General features: G+C 34.9%; 1 protein-coding gene across 4 annotated transcripts in view; it reads right to left on the bottom strand.

Annotated features, from left to right (window-relative positions):
- The window catches only part of diaph2 (diaphanous-related formin 2), a 284936-nt gene that overhangs the window by 147688 nt on the left and 119159 nt on the right, over nucleotides 1-18089 (bottom strand). For all 4 annotated transcript variants that reach the window (XM_053505653.1, XM_053505652.1, XM_053505650.1 and 1 more), the window contains 3 exons: nucleotides 16140-16252; nucleotides 14654-14770; nucleotides 11718-11836 (listed from right to left, as the gene is read on the bottom strand). In XM_053505653.1, coding sequence (XP_053361628.1) covers nucleotides 11718-11836; nucleotides 14654-14770; nucleotides 16140-16252 — 349 coding nt within the window. The remainder of the gene's footprint in view (nucleotides 1-11717; nucleotides 11837-14653; nucleotides 14771-16139; nucleotides 16253-18089) is intronic.

The raw sequence follows: 18089 nt of genomic DNA, 5'->3' as shown, positions 1-18089 counted from the left end.
CTCCTTCCCTCTCTCTCTGTTAAGCTACACATGTTGTTCCTGAGCTGCCAGTGATCCAGACTCTCTCTGCCCTCTGGACCTGTCTGACCCATCCTGGTGCCCTACTTCTGGTTGAAGATCTTGTCACATGGATGCCCCGTGTGTCTCTTTGGGATGCGTCTTGTGTCTGGGGATGGTTCTCTCTACCTAAAAGACAGTTCTGGCCTCGACTGTTTTTCTAACGCCTTGACTGTTAAATAGTTTAGGACTGGAAATTTATACAAGTCTACCTGAATTTTCAATAACTAACTAGACTCCATATTAAAATCAATTAACATCAACTGTTATGTTGAACTGCCTGCCAACTAACACACAGTATGAATGCGAATCAATTCCTGCTTTCTGTTTCACTAAAATGAGGATGGGTTCCCTGTTGAGTCTGGTTCCTCTCAAGGTTTCTTCCTACTACCATCTCAGGGAGTTTTTCCTTGCCACGGTCGCCCTCAGCTTGTTCACCAGGGACTATCTGACCATTTTGATTCATACACATTCAAATTTCATACAAACTTAAATAATTATTTTGATTGTGTAAAGCTGCTTTGGGACAATGGCAATTGTTAAAAGCGCTATACAAATAAAATTGAATTGAATATTCAAACGTGACAAGTGAAATCTCCCGCTGCAAGCTCTAACATGTAATAGAGGTTGATTGCGCAGAGAAATTAAAAAAGTTACGTGTGCGCGTGCGTAAAAATTTACGCGGGTATTTTATTTCTGCTGAGAAAAATAAGACAGGTCAGGGTGGAGAAGGGACAGCCAAACGAAAGCCTACCACAAAGCGAAAAAGTTATGACAAATCAGCGAACTTGTGAGAGCAGAGTCGGGGGCGGGGCTGGGGTGGGAATGAAGTCATTTTATTGGTCGATGCCTCACCAATGAACAACGTCAGCCACAATGCAAACATTTGTATGCATATGTATCAGCTTAAACGCTTGGAAAATATTTTTATGAAATATCTTAAATTTTACTGGATTTTATATACCAGTAAAAGCGCAGCAATGTCGTTTAATTGGTGGGAGCCAGCCAATGAAGTGGGACGTTTTGTGCGCGATGACTTCACAGAATACACAGAGCAGTTCACGCTGTTTCGGTGGTGATGGTCGAATAGCTGATACATATGCATACAAATGTTTGCATTGTGGCTGGCGTGGTTCATTGGTGAGGCGTCGACCAATAAAATGACTTAATTGAAAATGATGAATTCAAAACACAGGTGTTCTAAGTATTGTCTATGTGTGCAATTCGATAGATGCCGCTTTTCACATCAGAGCTGTGAGTATAAATTCTATAAAACTTACAATTACAAATATTAATTTTACAAGTTCTCACATTCAAATTTGCAAGCTCTCGGGTTTTGCTACTGTTTTACCTTCATATCAGAATGTTCTGGACAGTGGGAGGAGTTTACTCAGAAGAAGACTGTGTGACTTGTGTGATAAAAAACAGAAGCATTTTGAAGCTGCTATCACAAGGGGTAAGTCTTATATAACTCTTAGTTTAATAATATTAAACTAATATCAGTAAATATTTTCACTTCAGCTAGCTTTTGTCAAATTATGTGACACATTGGCTTTTAATGCCATTTACATAGTTTAGTGTAGCATGTAGATAACACTGATAACATGCTGCCTTATGTAGCGAACGTTATTTCCCCGTTGCTAAACTAATGCCTTATGGAGTTTACAGGTGTTTGGATGGCTTTAGATTATACATGTTTACAGGTGTTTGGATAGCTTTAGATTATAGATGTTTACAGGTGTTTGGATGGCTTTAGATATTGCTAATATATATATATATATTTGGCTCTGTTTTGGTTAGCTTATAACACTGCTATCGGTAATGTTATTTAGCACAGACCAGCTAGCTTCAGTTGGCTAAAATACTGCCTTATGTAGCTAAGAGATGTTTTACACCAGATGGATGTCTCTTATAATGCCCTTTAATTAGCTTGTATTTACAAATGCCTGTTTAGGTGTAAATGTTTAAAATGTGTTAAATATGTATGTAAAAGCATGTCAAGTGGATGGTGTATGCTAATGTCTAGGGTGTAAATGTTTAAGATGCACTACATAGTCTATGGCCCATCAACAAATATGTGTCCAGTATATTGCCCATCAACAGACACAGATGGGCACAAAAATGTATACACACTTTCACAATTGTTATCTATGGCTTTTTTCAACTCAAATTGAATGTCTATGACTGCCTGTCGCGGCAAATGGCAACAGCCAAAATAAATCAGTCGCAATTCAAAGTAATTTGTGAAATGACCGCCAGGTGGCGCAAGGGGACATTTTGCAAACGGCTGCAATTAATTTTGTTTAGACAGACAAAAAATGTTCTCCCTGTCTACTGTTATTGTTAAAGAAAAAAGCACAGACAACAGCTCAAGTGCTTGTAAAAACATTTTTTTTAACGGTAAAAATGTCAATTTTGGAGTCAGTGGTCCAAGCACAACATAATGATCTTTGTATGATAAAATGACTCGTGGCATGAATCTACACGGAGCGTTTCACTTACAAATAATCATTCAATAACATGATAATAATAATTATTGCTGTTTATGTCCATTTAATAATTTTTCAATTATCAATAATTAAAGCTGCTCACATCGCGCGTGCTTTCACTTTAAATCGTTTTCGGCTCATATCGGAAGCATTTTGATCAAAGGGGAGATTAGAAGGGGAAAGGTAAAAGTGTGTACAAACAACATAGCACAATGCATGTGTGTGAATGGCCGAAATGTGGTTGTGAATTAATCTTTTAGTGAATGTAAAATATTCATGAAACCCGCGATATAAGAGATTTCTCTTTTCCAGTAATATAACAAACACACATTTATAGACTAATGATTATCAATGAGTCGGGGAAAACAGCAAGGAAACTGACTGGCCAAGCAAGCACTAACAACAGCTTAAGGGTTTTGGAAAAAAATATATATTATTTAGACTAGCAAATTAAGTTCACTAGCTAACGATTTTATTTGTACAAAGAATTAACTGTTATATAGCTTATGTTTGTATTGGTTTATTGTTATTATAAAAAATTACATTTAAAGACATCAAAATTTAAATATAAAAAAAACTGGAAAAATAGACCTACTGAATAGAACATTAAAATAACTTAAATATACACTTCTATCATTAGTATAATATGGTTATAGTATAGTATATCGTGGCTGGATTATTATTATTTTTTTTACTAAATAATATTTATCCAGTATAATTAGGACCTCTTATTTCCATTTACTTTAGGTTCTTGCAGTGCGCGCTTCGCAATGTCAGACACATTCAAATGCAAATAATACACCCTTCCCAGGTGTGAATCAGCTTTTCTCACCTTTACACTCGGAGAAACTAAAATGCTCCCCTCCTCACTGTGCATGGTTTCAGCAAAGTGGAGGATACTGGATCTTGCTTCAGGCCTCATCTTAAATTTGTGTAAATTTAAAATCTTCTGGATTCTACAGTCTAAAATTGACATTGTTACCGTTTTTAATCCCTGGAATGAGATTTTTCTTGTCATAACATGCATAATCACTCTACACTGTTTTTAATTACTTTACAATGTTTTAATTTTGGATTTTATTAAAAAATAAATAAATAAACCAAATAAATATATTCTGTTTGTATTTTTTCCTTTGTAAAAAAGCATTAAAAATGATGGGTTGTGTATTGAGCGATTAAAAACAATACAAGGCGTATTATGTTAAGGAAACTTTTTATCTCTTCCATTCCAGTGATTAAAAACGGTAAAAATGTCAATTTTGGAATCCACAGACGCTTAGTGGTCCGAACACAACGTAATAATCCTTTGTATGAAAAATGACTCATGGCATAAATCTAGACGAAGGGCTTCAGTTTCAAACAATCATTCAATAACATGATAATAATCAAAAATAAAAAAATATTGTTCTTTTTGCCGTTTAAATTTTTTTTAAAAATGCAGTGTTTAATCAAGCATATGTCGCCTCTCTTTATGAAACGATATGAGCTCGTGTTGGCTCATATCAGGAGCATTTTAATCAAAGGGTAGATTAGAAGGGGAAAAGTGTCTACCAACAACATAGCACAATGCCTGTGTGTAAATGGCCGAAATGTGGTTATGAATGAATCTTTTAGTGAAAGTAAAATGTTCGCGTGAACCCGCCGATAGAGATTTATAAGAGATTTCTCTTTCCCAGAAATATAACAAACACATTTATACGTGTTAAATAAGCGCTGTCTTTGCGGCGCTGTGCGAAACGCACGCCAATGAGAGCCGTCTTCCTATCTCAGTCATAATATACAAATGTGTTTTTGCTGTGTAGTGGACCGCGCGCACAACCTCTCGTGGTTGATTTTTTCCCATTAGTTTATATAAAAGCAGACATTTTGCTTTCTGCAAGTATATATTTTTCACGTCTGTGAGGCTAGTATACACAGAGTTTCTGTTTTCTGACAGAATAGCGCTGTATCCCTGTTTGCTTTCATTATTTTACAACATCCGAACGTTTTTTCGTCATTGTGCCTGCACTTAAATAAAAGTAAAGTCTTATAAAGGCAATGTAGCTTATACAGGTTTATTATATAGTTTTTGCCCATTAATCTGACAACACCTGTGACTCACCCACTTTTCCTGATACACACAGCCAGAGTTTTCTGGCTACGCGAGTGTTACACATGATAAAATATAAAGGCTCACTGTGTTAACATTTACTTTGCTTAAATTTGATCCTAATACGATTTAATTCAATTTAGGTTCTACTGTAATTTTAATACTGTGATTATGAATTTGTTTAACTACAACGTTTCACTTGATTTTATCCGCTACTATGTGCAGCCCTAACAGAGCACAGCTCATTAATCCTTGAGAGAATGAACTGATGCCCGAGGCGTCAGTCTATAGTTATATAGCGCCACTCAGCGGTAGAAGCCAGCAAACGCACAAACCCAAATGTCGCCACCATGAGGCATGATAGTAAAACCAGAATACAGCATGAGTAACACCAGTATGGCAACAGTGTGTATCTGGCTGTTCAACCATCCATTCTGCTTATACAGTAGACACGGTGAAGATAAGGGTGAAATTACATGGTACATGGACTACAAAGACATTTCCATGTCCTGCACCTGTGACTGCATACTGTACAACCAGCGCATAAGGGGCATTGATTTCTCTGATCAGCTATTACAGTACTACACTGCACAGCACAAAACAATGAAGTGGTACAGAAAGATTTTTCTACACTTCTTGGACATTGCTGCCACCAGTGCTTTCATTGTACATAAAGAACTATATGGTAACCTGTCCCATAAAGAGTTTATAAAACAAGTCATCAAAGAGCTTTGTGGTATCTTACAGGAAGTAGCACTAGTTCCTGGAGCTGAGTTGACCTTGGATGCCAGAGATGTTGCCACTGTTGGTCACATGTTATGTGCTCATTGCAAAGTAGTTCATGGCAAGCGGCAAAAAACACCTTGGAAATGTTAGACATTGTGTTAGACACTTTTCAGTTGAACAGGAACTGCTTTCAAGAGTGGCACAGGGATGTGTGACTATACAAACCATACACCCATTTTATGTTGTACTGTCCCTTTTTGCACCATTTGCCTTAAATTTTTTTCCAGTTTTTATTTTGCACTGTTCCTGTTGGAGTTTTACCCTGAATGTATGTTTTTGCACAGTTTATATTCTACACTATTCTATTCTATTCTGTTTTTGGTTTGCACCATTTTACCCTGAATGATGTTTGCACTTTTTTTTAAGTTATTCCAAATTCCGCAAACAAAGAAATATGTTTCTGTCCTCAAATTATTTTCTTGTAGCACTTTCCTCTGTCCCATACCTGACTGAAAGGGGTAATTATACAGCTCATTATGCGGGTCTTTGTCTTCTCTGGTGTGATTTACAGCATTATTCATGATCATTCACACCTCCTTGCATACGGCTCTCTAAACAAAAAGTGACTTAGAAAATTTAAATTAATGTATTGTTTTCTTTAAATGAGTGAGCGAGATGATTGTCACATCATTTTGAAGTAAAACTTCTACACTACAAGATCCAGATCATAAAAGTCTTGTACGCAAATATCATGAATGTGTTTTGTTGTCTTATTTCAGTGACTTATTTTTTTTTGTTGTTTTCAAAATTCACACATGTTTTTTTCTGCAATATACAAACTTCTACATACATGCTGCTTATATATTATTGTATCCCGGTTTGTGCTGAATAAAATGTTATCAGAATTTAGACATGTATATGTTTATAAGTAACTGAAAAATACACAAATGTCAGAATCTCTTCAGGGCTCCAAAACACCTTGGGTTAACATTTACTTAGCACAAGGGTTAAGCAAAGTAAATGTTAACACAGTAAGCCTGAATATTTTATCATGTGTAACACTCAGATTAATGGGCAAATAAATATGTATAATAAAACTATACAAAATACATAGCCTTTATAAGATTCTACTTTTATTTAAGTGCACGCACAATGATGACAAAATGTTATGATGTTGTAAAATAATGAAAGCAAACAGGTATACAGTGCTATTCTGTATCGATTTTTGTGAACTTGAGCGCATCAGAAAAGAAACCGAAACTCCGTGTATACTCGCTTCACAACCGTGAAAAATATATACTTATAGAAAGTAAAATGTCTGCTTTTATAAATACTAATGGGGAAAAAAAATCAGCTTATGTAATTCGTATGAAACGTGAAAAGAAGGTGAAACCAAAATCATCAACTTATTAATGAATTATTAAAATTTCCTTTTAGAAAGTTTATTAAAGTTTCCTTGCTATTTGTGTTCAGCGTTGAATGATTATTCGAAAATGAAGTGCTTCGTGTCATTTTATCATACAAAGATTATTACATTGTACTCGGACCAGTGTGCTTCTGCGGATTCCATATGAGATATATATGAGATAGAAAGTTTCCTTATCTTATCTCCTTATTCTATCATAACACGCCTTGTACTGTTTTTAATCGCTCGATACACAACCCATGTTAATGCTATTTTACAAATGGAATAATTTTATTTGGTTTATTTATTTTTAAATAAAATCTAAAATTGAAACATTGTAGTGATTAAAAACAATGTAGAGTGATTAATAACAATAGAATGCATGTTATGATAAAAAAATCTCATTCCAGGGATTAAAAATTGTAACAATGTCAATTTTAGAATGTAAAATCCAGAAGATTTTAAATTTACACAAATTTAAGAAGAGGCCTGAAGAAAGATCCAAGATCCTACCCACTTTGCTAAAACCATGCAAAGTGGGGAGGGGTGCATTTTAGTTTCTCCGAGTGTACAGGTGAGAACAGCTGATTCACACCTGGGGGGGGGGGATGATTTGCATTAAAATGTTGTCTGACATTGCAAAGCACACACAGTAACACTGCAAGAACAACAACCCAGGATAAATAGGAATAAGAGCCCCTGATTATACTGCATAAATATCATTCAATACAGCAAAATTCCTCTGCGCTCTCAAAAACTTTATGCGTGCGGTTGAGCGCTAATTAGAATATGTAGGAAATTAAAGAAGAGAATTATAATGCCGGATCAAACTTAAAAAAAATATTATTGATTAAATGTATGCTGAAAAAACTGTTGTCACAGATGTGGACTCATGTCCATCAATCTGATGGAAAAACTCCCAGGTGAAGAGACACTGCTTTGTGTAGTTAACATCAAAGAAAAAAATAAATGAAGAAAATAAACATCAACAACTTCCACCAAAGAGTCTGGAACGCAGAGTACAGGATGCGTCACGCAGCCACGATATTATACTATAACCACATTATACCAAAGATAAAAGTGTATTTTTTTTAGGTATTCTAATGTAAACTCTATTTTCCCAGTTATTTCTATATAAAAAAATGTATGTCTTTAAATGTAATTTTTTTTTTTATAATAACATTAAACCGATACAAACAGAAGTTATATAACAGCTCATTATTTGTATGAATAAAATCGATAACTAGTGAACTTAACACTAGAAGCACTGCGCCAGTGTCACCTACTTTTAACATGATTTACTGGTCATTTGACTGCCTATTGTTTTATATGGGATTCTGTCGCTGACACACAATGGTCGCTAGATGGCGCTTTCACCAAAGCAAATTTTTTAGCTACAATAACAACTTGCACTTGGACAATGCGCCATTCATTACCGCCTTGATAATTAGCAATATATATTTTTTTATATTTAACTGAGAAAATCTACTACAGAGTCTCTAAGGGGACAAAGAAAGAGAAAAAAAAAGGGGAAAAAACAATTTTATAACGAAAAAGTTCATTAGTTCGTTCATTCTATTTGAAGCTTCTGAACGGCTTGGATGTTTTTTTTAGTGTGACAGCGGTTTAGATGGAGCAGGAGCAGCAATTTAGTTCTGAACTTGCTTCCGTGAAATTAAAGCTAAAACAATGTACAGTGGAACCTCGGATTACAAGCATAATTCCTTCCGGAAGCAGACACGTATTCCAAAACACTCGTAAATCAAAGCACATTTTCCCATAAGAAATAATTGAAATTAAAATTATTCGTTCCACAGCCCCAAAAAATAAATACATAAAAATAATTAACACAAAATCTAAAGTTAAAATAAAACAAATTAACCTGCACATTACCTTAAAAAAAGTAAAAATAAATCCCGACATAAATCTACCACAGCAGATAATAAACTACGCTATGTTATAACCGAAGCAAGCACCACGATTATGCCTCGTTTCGTTCAGTGTTGCTAGGCAACAGACCACGGTCTTCACTTTTCCATTTAGCTCTAAGAAAAAAAGCTGTATTTTGTTTGTTTGTTTATATTTAGAATTTTTATAACAGTACAAGAAGATAACAGTTTGGTCTGTGCAGTTAGTTCCCTTCAAGAGGTTGTGCGCGTACAGTCCACTACACAGCAAAAATATGTTAGTATATTATGACTGAAATAAAGTGGCTCACATCGGCATGTGTTTTGCACAGTGCTTATTTAAGACCTATAAATTTGTGTTTGTTGTATTTCTGGGAAAGAGAAATCTCTTATAAATCTTTCATATCGACGCGCACGTTCATCTGACTTTAAATCAAAACTCGGCAAAGTGAAAGAGCGCATGCGCGCGCCGTGGGATTTACGCGAACATTTTACATTCACTAAAAGATTTATTCACACCACATTTCACCATTCACACAAATGCATTGTGCTGTGTTGTTGGTACACACTTTCACTTTTCATCCCTCTTTTGATGAAAATGCTCCTGATATGAGCTGACATGAGCAGCTTTATTTCAGTCATAAAATTTATTCATCATAAAGAGGGGCGACATATACTTGCGGATTAAACACTGCATATTTTAAAAGTGAAAGCGGGGGTAATGTGAGCAGCTTTAATTAATAATGATTAAATAATTATTTAATGCTGGACAGAAATTATTATTCTTTTGATTATTAATATCATGTTCTTTTGCTGTTTGTGTTCAGCGTTGAATGATTATTTAAAACTGAAGAGCTTTGTGTAGGTTCATGCGTAACTACTATATGTATGTGTGTATATAGGCTATATATATATATATATATATATATATATAATGAAACCTGTGGTAGTTACATATACACACTGAATGACGCACAGATAGTATGCGTGATCCTTTGCGCCATCTGCTGAGGAAAATGAGAATCGCAGGTTGGAAAAGGCAGGAAACAGCATGATCTTTCTTTTTTGCTGTCAGCAATTTCACGTTAATAAAAGCAAAATAGCTTTATACTGGCTTTTACTTGTGCGATTTTAAAAATGTTACCATCTGAGTGATTAAGCTCACAGATCTAGGAAAAGTCATGAAAGGGGGCTCCTGGAATTTGCTCGAGTGTGAGGTATATTTTTTTCCCCCATTGCAGTCAAATGACCTGTACTCTGCAGCGCCGCAAAGACAGCGTTTATTTAACACAGAAATTCGTGTTTGTTGTATTTTTGGGAAAGAGAAATCTCGTATAAATCTCTCATATCGACGCACGCATGCATCTGACTTTAGATCAAAACTCGGCAAAGTGAAAGAGCGCACACGCACGCCGTGGGTTCACGCGAACATTTTACATTCACTAAAAGGCTTATTCACAATCACATTTTAGCCATTCACAGACATGCATTGTGCTATGTTGTTGGTACACACTTTCACTTTTTATCTCCCCTTTGATCAAAATGCCCCCGATATGAGCCGACACAAGCAGCTTTGTTTCAGTCATAATATTCATCTATTATAAGGAGGGGCGACATATACTTGCTGATTAAACACTGCATTTTTTAAAAGTGAAAGCGCGAGTGATGTGAGCAGCCTTATTATTAATAATTAAATAATTATTTAATGCTGGATATAAACAGCAAAAAGCACGATGATTATTATTTTTTTTTATAATTATCATTATTTTCTTTTGGGTTCAGCATTGAATTATTATTTAACACTTAGGCGCTTAGTGTAGATTCATGCCACGAGTCATTTTATCATACAAAGATTATTACGTTGTGCTCAGACCACTGAGCTTCTGCGGATTCCAAAATTTTATTGTTAAAAATAAATGCTTTTACGAGCCCTTGAGCTGTTGTTTGTGCTGTTTTTTTAATAATAACAATAGACAAAAACAAAGAGTCTGTCTAAACAAAATTAATTGAAGCCATTTTGCCAAAATGTCCTTTTGCGCCACCTGGTGGTCATTTCACAAATTACTTTGAATTGATTGATTTATTTTGGCTGTTGCTGTTTGGCCGCGGCAGAGTGCGCGGCAGTAATAGATATTCCTCTTGAGTAACCACTGTATATAGTACCACTATTCCTAACAGTTGGTAATTGGTATGTTTTTGGGATGAAACTTTACTATTTCCAACACATTTCTATCAAGTGTACTGCAATAGGAATGCCTTTCATCTCATGACTTGGTGTATGTGTATAAACACACAGCAATGTTATCTTAAACCAAGGTAAATAATTACTATCTGGCCTATACAGTGCATCCGGAAAGTATTTATAGCGCATCACTTTTTCCACATTCTGTTATGTCACCGCCTTATTCTAAAATAGATTAAATTCATTTTTTTCCTCAGAATTCTACACACAGCACCCCATAATGGCAACTTGAAAAAAGTTTACTTGAGATTTTTGCAAATTTATTAAAAATAAAAAAATTGAGAAAGCACATGTACATAAGTATTCACAGCCTTTGCCATGAAGCTCAAAATTGAGCAATAACCCAATAGCTTATAGATGTTAAGATAGAAGTATGTTACCAGTGCCAACAATTTAAGGACCATTAACTTTTATTTTTAACCGGTAGTTAATTTGGACCTAAAGCTGTGAAATTATGTCTTAGTTTAGAAAATGTCTACCAATTTCAATGCAAAAATTATACTTTTTTTATTATTACACAAATTGCATGTACTGGTTAAATCTTGTTATTGTAAACCTTAAGCACAAGTTTTTTTTTTTTTAAGTTTTTTTTTGTGACTTTACTAAAACACCTACTAAAATAGGACTTTCACACAATACTTTAACATATTTTATGTTTAATGTTTATATATGTGTAGTTGTATGTGAATGACTAATTGTAATAAAATTATGATGTAAATAAAGTGCTACAGTATTTCCTGTTTACAGTGTTTTAAATTTTTCCAGCTGAAGAAAGTAGCTTCATAGCACACTTGTGACTTACCAATGAGTTGGGTGAAGTCAACATCTAGTCTCTTTCTGTAACCAAAGTCAGGGTCCATTCCACTCCGGTGAAGTACAACCTGAACCACACACTCCTCAATCACCTTGTAGTATTGAGGTCTAAGAAACACACAAACATTCTTTAACTTTGTAAAACTATCACTATGTGATTTAATAATGCTGGGCCTGCACATTTGAGAGTGAATAGTCTTGGAATTTTCTGCTGCCACAGAACACAGCGTTTTTTTATTCTGTGTATTACTTTATCTCTGTGTAATCGATATTAGTGTGACATTTACAAATACAATGTTATCTTAAGCCAAGGTAAATAATTACTATCTGGCCTATACTGTAAGGATTAGGACAGGTACACAGGACAGGTATTTTTGCTTCTGTACACTACCATAATAATTTGAAATTAAGTCATCAAGATGATTGATCTGTAGACATTCAACTTTAATTCAAGAGGCTTACCAAAAACATTGCATTAACCATTGCGGAAAAACATTTACATAGCTTTCTAAAAAAAAAAAAAAAAAAAAAAAAAATAGCTTCTCTATTTCCACAGGCTCAAAAGTAATTGGACAAAGTCATGGCCTATGTGTGGCTGTTTCCACATGTGGTCTAAAGAGTGTAAACAACACTTGTTTTGCTGAAAAACAAAACTAAAATAAATTTGAAAGATAGAGTAGAGAGACAGAGTCTGAAAGTTTAGTAGTGGCTAAATCTAAATTTTGGTACTTTCTTGAAAAAGAAGTGATGCAATAGTGAGCTCAGCAAAACCAAAAAGCCAGGAAGACCATGAAAGATAACTAAAGTAAATGATTGCAGAATTCTTTAATAACCTTTTCATAACATCCAGGCAAGACAAGGACACTCTTGAAAAGGCATGCATATCAGTTCAATTAAGAGACACCTTCATGAATGTAAATACAAAGGGTTCACCAAACAAGTTTTGTTTAGAGTTTAGAGAAGTAAAGGAAAGGCTCAAAATTAAAAGCACAGCATATCATAAAAAAGTCTGTATTTTTTATATTGTTGATGCAGTGTTGTACATTCCACTGAATAAAAGCTGAAAATCTACACTTTAATCACATCTTGATTGCTTTATTTCAAATCGTTCATTTTGGTCTCCAGAGGCAGGATAACAAAATAGGTGAAATTTTAAGAGGGGTTTATAGTAAATGTAGCCACTTTCTTAAAACGTGATGTGGAGGTGGAAAATATGTACTCTTACAGGGATCCCTAGCCAATGCTATTTAATTTTAACAATATAAGAATGCTAGCATTATGTACAGCGATTAATATAAACCACAGATTAATTGTTACTTTTGTTTTAACTGCACCATTCCTGCGGTATACAGGAGTGGGTCAAAAATTATCCGCATTTTGGCTGTAGAATTAATTTTAATTAACTTTTAGAAAAGACAAATATATAATTTTTCAACACAAGTTCCTTGCTTTATAATACACTTTGACCATCTCAACAAGCTTTTCCCTCATTAAAAAAATGTTTTGGGCTGAACTGTTAGCCACAAATGCACATCTGTCTTAATTCACTTCGTTAGAAGTGAATATTCATTCTCGTAGGGCTGATTTCAGGAAACCAAAGAATCCCAAAAAAAATCTAACCAACAATTTTTCAGTGTGGTTAAGTTTTTAACTTTTTCTTGGTCGGTAATTGAGGCTCACAAAAGGCACAAAATTTGTGTTGGTAGGCTAGTGGTTAAGGTGTCATAACATTATAGTAATTCTAAATCTGTAATGTCCTTGTTTGTTTGTGTTGCACTGTGTTATCCTTTTAATGTGCAATTTTTAGTCTGCTCTATATTTATAACATGTAGTTCCCCATTTTGTGAACGGTAGATGGCAAAGTGGGCGGAGCCAAGATGGAGGAAAAGGCTTCAGGCAGCCATTTAGGGACAGACAAGAGAGTTTGGTGTGGTTAACCCTGTAAAGCCCAGTGTTGCAAAATTACTACATCACTTTTAACAATTCTAAAAAAAAAGGCCAGCAAATGTTTTTTTTTTCTTTTCTCAAAATCACATTTACATATTTAATGGGTCCTATTATTTGTCCTCACTATGCTGTTGGATAGAAAAAGTGTTGATAGGTTTGGTCATCTTGCCATAAACTTACTGTACCTGCAAACTTCGCATTAAGCTGATCTCCGTTTATTTGCATGACTGGATTTGTCAAGATTCAGGTAAGTAAAATTCCTTAAATATATTTTTTTGTGTGTTTATTACATTTTCTACAACACATACATATATAGTTTTTTTAGAAATCATTAAACAAATTTGAGTTTATTATGAGCAAATTTTAGAGCTTATTATTGTTAAGGGACAGGTGTGAATGTGAACCTGTTAGTGCTCTGGGGGGGATGCATGTGTCCCTTTTAGTATGATAAGTATAAAGCATAACAGGCCACAGGATTTATATAATCTAATTTTGTCAGTGGTAGCTGGTTGATTCTTGTTGATATTAAATGGCTCATTACAAACGTATCGTATAATAATAATGTATGTCATCACTGTTACGGTCACGGCATAAAAGCCACAGCAAAGGCAGGTATACCATGTTGAAAAAAAATTATAATGTAAGTAGACTAATATTATATAGTCAATGTACAGTACTGTGCAAAAGTGTTGAACCACCCCTCAGTTCTTAATATTTTACTTTGTAGTCTTTACATGTAGTCTTAAGGAATAATTCTTCTAGGTTTCCTGAAGGACTTTGGCAAGTTTCTGGCTCTTATTTTAAGTTCACTCCCTGTACATGACCAGTTTCAGATGAATGTGTTTAGTTTGTTAAGCCATACATTGGAAGAATAATTTAAACATAAAAATAATCTAACTTAATGAACTGGTGAAAAACAGGTGCATACAGTATGATAAGAGAAAACTGGTTATGCTAAATGAGGAAAATAAAAATTACCTGATATAGTAGTCATTCCTTATGAGCAGCAAGTGCTGAAGAATAGATAGGAAATAGGCCTCTGACCCTGTATCTTTCACCATGTTGGACAGAATATGGTAAACCTCATCCACTTCGGTACAAATAGAGTCAAGGAATTGTGTGATCTTTTTTGTTGTTGTTGTTTTCTTTTTTTTCCTGTGCATCAATCATATAGTATTAGAATAAATACAGTGTAAGAAGTTAATAAAGTAGACGTAGTACAGTGGAACATTGGATTGCAAGTAACGTGGTCTGCAAATTTTGCAAAAAAAAGCAAATTAAAAAAAAATAATTTAAACTTAATAAACGAGTGAGGTCTTAATATACAAGGACAGTAGAACACATACGCTTTGTCTGCCAAGTATCATGTGATCCCAACTAAGCGAATGGTTCTTCTCTTTTGCACGCTACGGGATTATGCGTAATCGTGCTTAGTCTTACGTTAAAGATCTCTCTACCTGTAAGAAAGCATGGATACCACTAGTGTGTGCATATGCACGAGTGTTTTTTGAGAGGTTCCATGACACTCGCACACAAGATAAAGTGCATGTTAATTTGTTTGATTTTTTCTTTACAGCAGTGATTCCATTAGTATGTGCATGAGAGCTTAGAGAGGTTCCTTATTAAAGAAGTTTCCAGACAAAGCAGTGTTTTCGTTAGTTCGTGTGAAAGTTGTCCCAATCCTCCTCACAAATAAGAAAGGAGGGAGGGAGCTACTAAGTAAGATGAGAGGAGGGAGGGAGGAAGTCTATAGCCAAGCTTGACGTCACTGTGACAATATAGGTGTTTGTTTGGGTTAGTTATAGTTTAATTTAGCTACTGAAATGTCATTCTTAGAAGGCTTCTTGCATTGATATGTATACAAAATTTAAAGAAGGAATTAACACAATCACAACAAATAAGTATCTATGCAGCATAAACAATTGTTAATAGCTTAATTATATTTTATATAAAGGCCCAAAATCACAGAGATGGTCCATCAGTGACAAGCAGTGTCACCTCAGGTACTAGTTAAAATTTAGAAGCTCCCTAGAGTCTTTAGTAACCAATATTTATGTAAAAAAAAGCACCAAATGAGGCAGAGCGGTTTACTGTATTATTGAATAAGCTATGGTGGGTTTAAACAATGCCATGATGTACACTATGAGTATGTAAGAGTAATTTATTATTTTTGCTCTCTTTTCTTGTCCAATGAATATGCTGTGGCACACAAAAAGGTTCATTTGCAATGTGAAAACTATAAATGAAAACTATAAACTTTAAATGTAAAGTTTTAAAAAGGGTAAATAGGGTAAATATTCAAAACCAAATAGGAAGTTATCAGAAGTTGTAAAACATAATGAAATACTCTGCCTGAGCCTGTAGAGACTCTAAGTTAATAAAAGGCATTGGGCTTAATATTAAAAAAAAAATGAAAAAGCTGAAAGGAAGCAGCACATTTCTTTTCATGCTGTGAAAAGGATATTCCATCTCTGTGCGGATGTCTTCCAGCCGATGAGACAGCTCAATAGAATCCTCTTCTTTATTCTCATTGAACACCTTCAGCTGAATGTCCAATTCTTCCGTCTCCTTCAACCCCTGTGTTTAAAAAGGAAGAGAAAACAAGTATTTAAATTTATTAAAGAGGGGTTTACAAATTGAGATTACCTATATCTCCATTTCCTTTCTTGACAACTAATTACATAAAGTGTATTATGTTGTCCTTAACATGGAACAGTATGGGCACTCTGACAGGGCATTTTAAGCACCATATATAGAAAGTAGTATTGTACTGTGTTTTGACACCTGTATATCATACCCAGCATTATGAACCAGACCGGCTAACCTTTGATGCATCCTAATGCATTTAATTTCCCAATGAACTTAATTTTCTTTGGCATCAGTGACCCTGCTTGCCCTTCCTTGGACCATTTTTCATGTGTACTGTAAATACATTCTAATACAGTGTATTTTATTGCAAGTCAAAAGACACTAGACACTAAACCAGATACACCATGGTGCACTCACTTATGTACTCATTCTTAGCTGAGTTGCTCATAAGACATATGGGCATGAAATACACGGCATCTTGAAGACGCCATGTTTCTGCAGTACTATCCAGTAACAACTCAAAAGACCTGCCATTTAGTATTCCTTACAACTGGCCAAGTTGCTCTGATCCTTACGCTTGCCCACACAGAGAGTAAGAGACTCTGGTCACTTAGGGCACAAACTTACCCTATAAACAGACAACCTCACCAATGACCGACAAATTCAGCACACAGGCAATTGAACACATCACATTTTTTACAACATAATTCTGTAAAACGTATATGTTTTATATTAAATTTTATATATTTTATATGTATAGTCTTATTTTTGATTGTGTACATATCTACTTATTCTTTAGTTTTTTTTTAAATATGCACAGTTTGCACAATTGCATTTTATTACTGTGGTACTTGAGAACTATGTATTTGACACATAAAATTCTCTAATCTTAAATCTTGTCCTGCTTTTAACACGTAAACTATGATATTAGGTAGAAAATTAACTAAGTGTATTTGAGTAAATTCTTGTATTAGATAATTGCAACAAAATCACTTATGTTCTGAAAATAAGAAACAGAACTTTGATTTTAGAAATTACTTGTCAAGAAAAACATTTCCATAAAGGTGGTCTTGGACGTGGCTAATGCAGACAGCTGAGCATTGAGCAATTGCTCAATAGTTACTCAATCCCTGAAATTCCTATAGTTTTGTACCTGAGCCTCCAATAACGAAAATGGACTTCATATTAACTTGAACACTTTTTCTGTCACACTAAACTTCCAGATTTCTGGCTCTCACAGACCTGAAACAACTTCTTTAAGAGGCTCCTCTGTCCTCCACTCATTACCTGTATTAATGGCATCTGTTTGAATTAGTTATCAGTAAAAAGGACACCTGTCCACAACCTCAAACAGTTAGACCTCAAACTCCACTATGGCCAAGACCAAAGAGCTGTCAAAGGGTACCAGAAACAAAACTGTAGACCTGCACCAGGCTAGAAAGACTGAATCTCCAATAGGTTAGCTTGGTGTAAAGAAATCAGCTGTGGGAGCAATTTTTAGAAAATGGAAGACATACAAAACCACTGATAATCTTCCTCAATCTGGGGCTCCATGCAGGATTTCACCCTGTGGGGTCAAAATGATTACAAGAACTGTGAGCAAAAATCCCAAAACCACACGGGGGGACCTAGTGAATGACGTGCAGAAAGTCTGCAAGGTCATATGTGTCCCCCTGCTTAAGGCAGTACATGTCCAGGCCCGTCTGATGTTTGCTAGAGAGCATTTGGATGATCCAAAAGAGGATTGGGAGAATCTCATATGAACAGATGGAACCAAAATAGAATTTAGGAGGTAAAAACCTCCTTCCATCAGCAAGGGGAGATG

The sequence above is a fragment of the Clarias gariepinus genome, chromosome 10 (genome assembly GCF_024256425.1).
Source record: "Clarias gariepinus isolate MV-2021 ecotype Netherlands chromosome 10, CGAR_prim_01v2, whole genome shotgun sequence".
Taxonomy (NCBI): domain Eukaryota; kingdom Metazoa; phylum Chordata; class Actinopteri; order Siluriformes; family Clariidae; genus Clarias; species Clarias gariepinus.
Note: the sequence above shows the minus strand (reverse complement) of the source record. Positions and strands in the feature narration are given on the sequence as shown.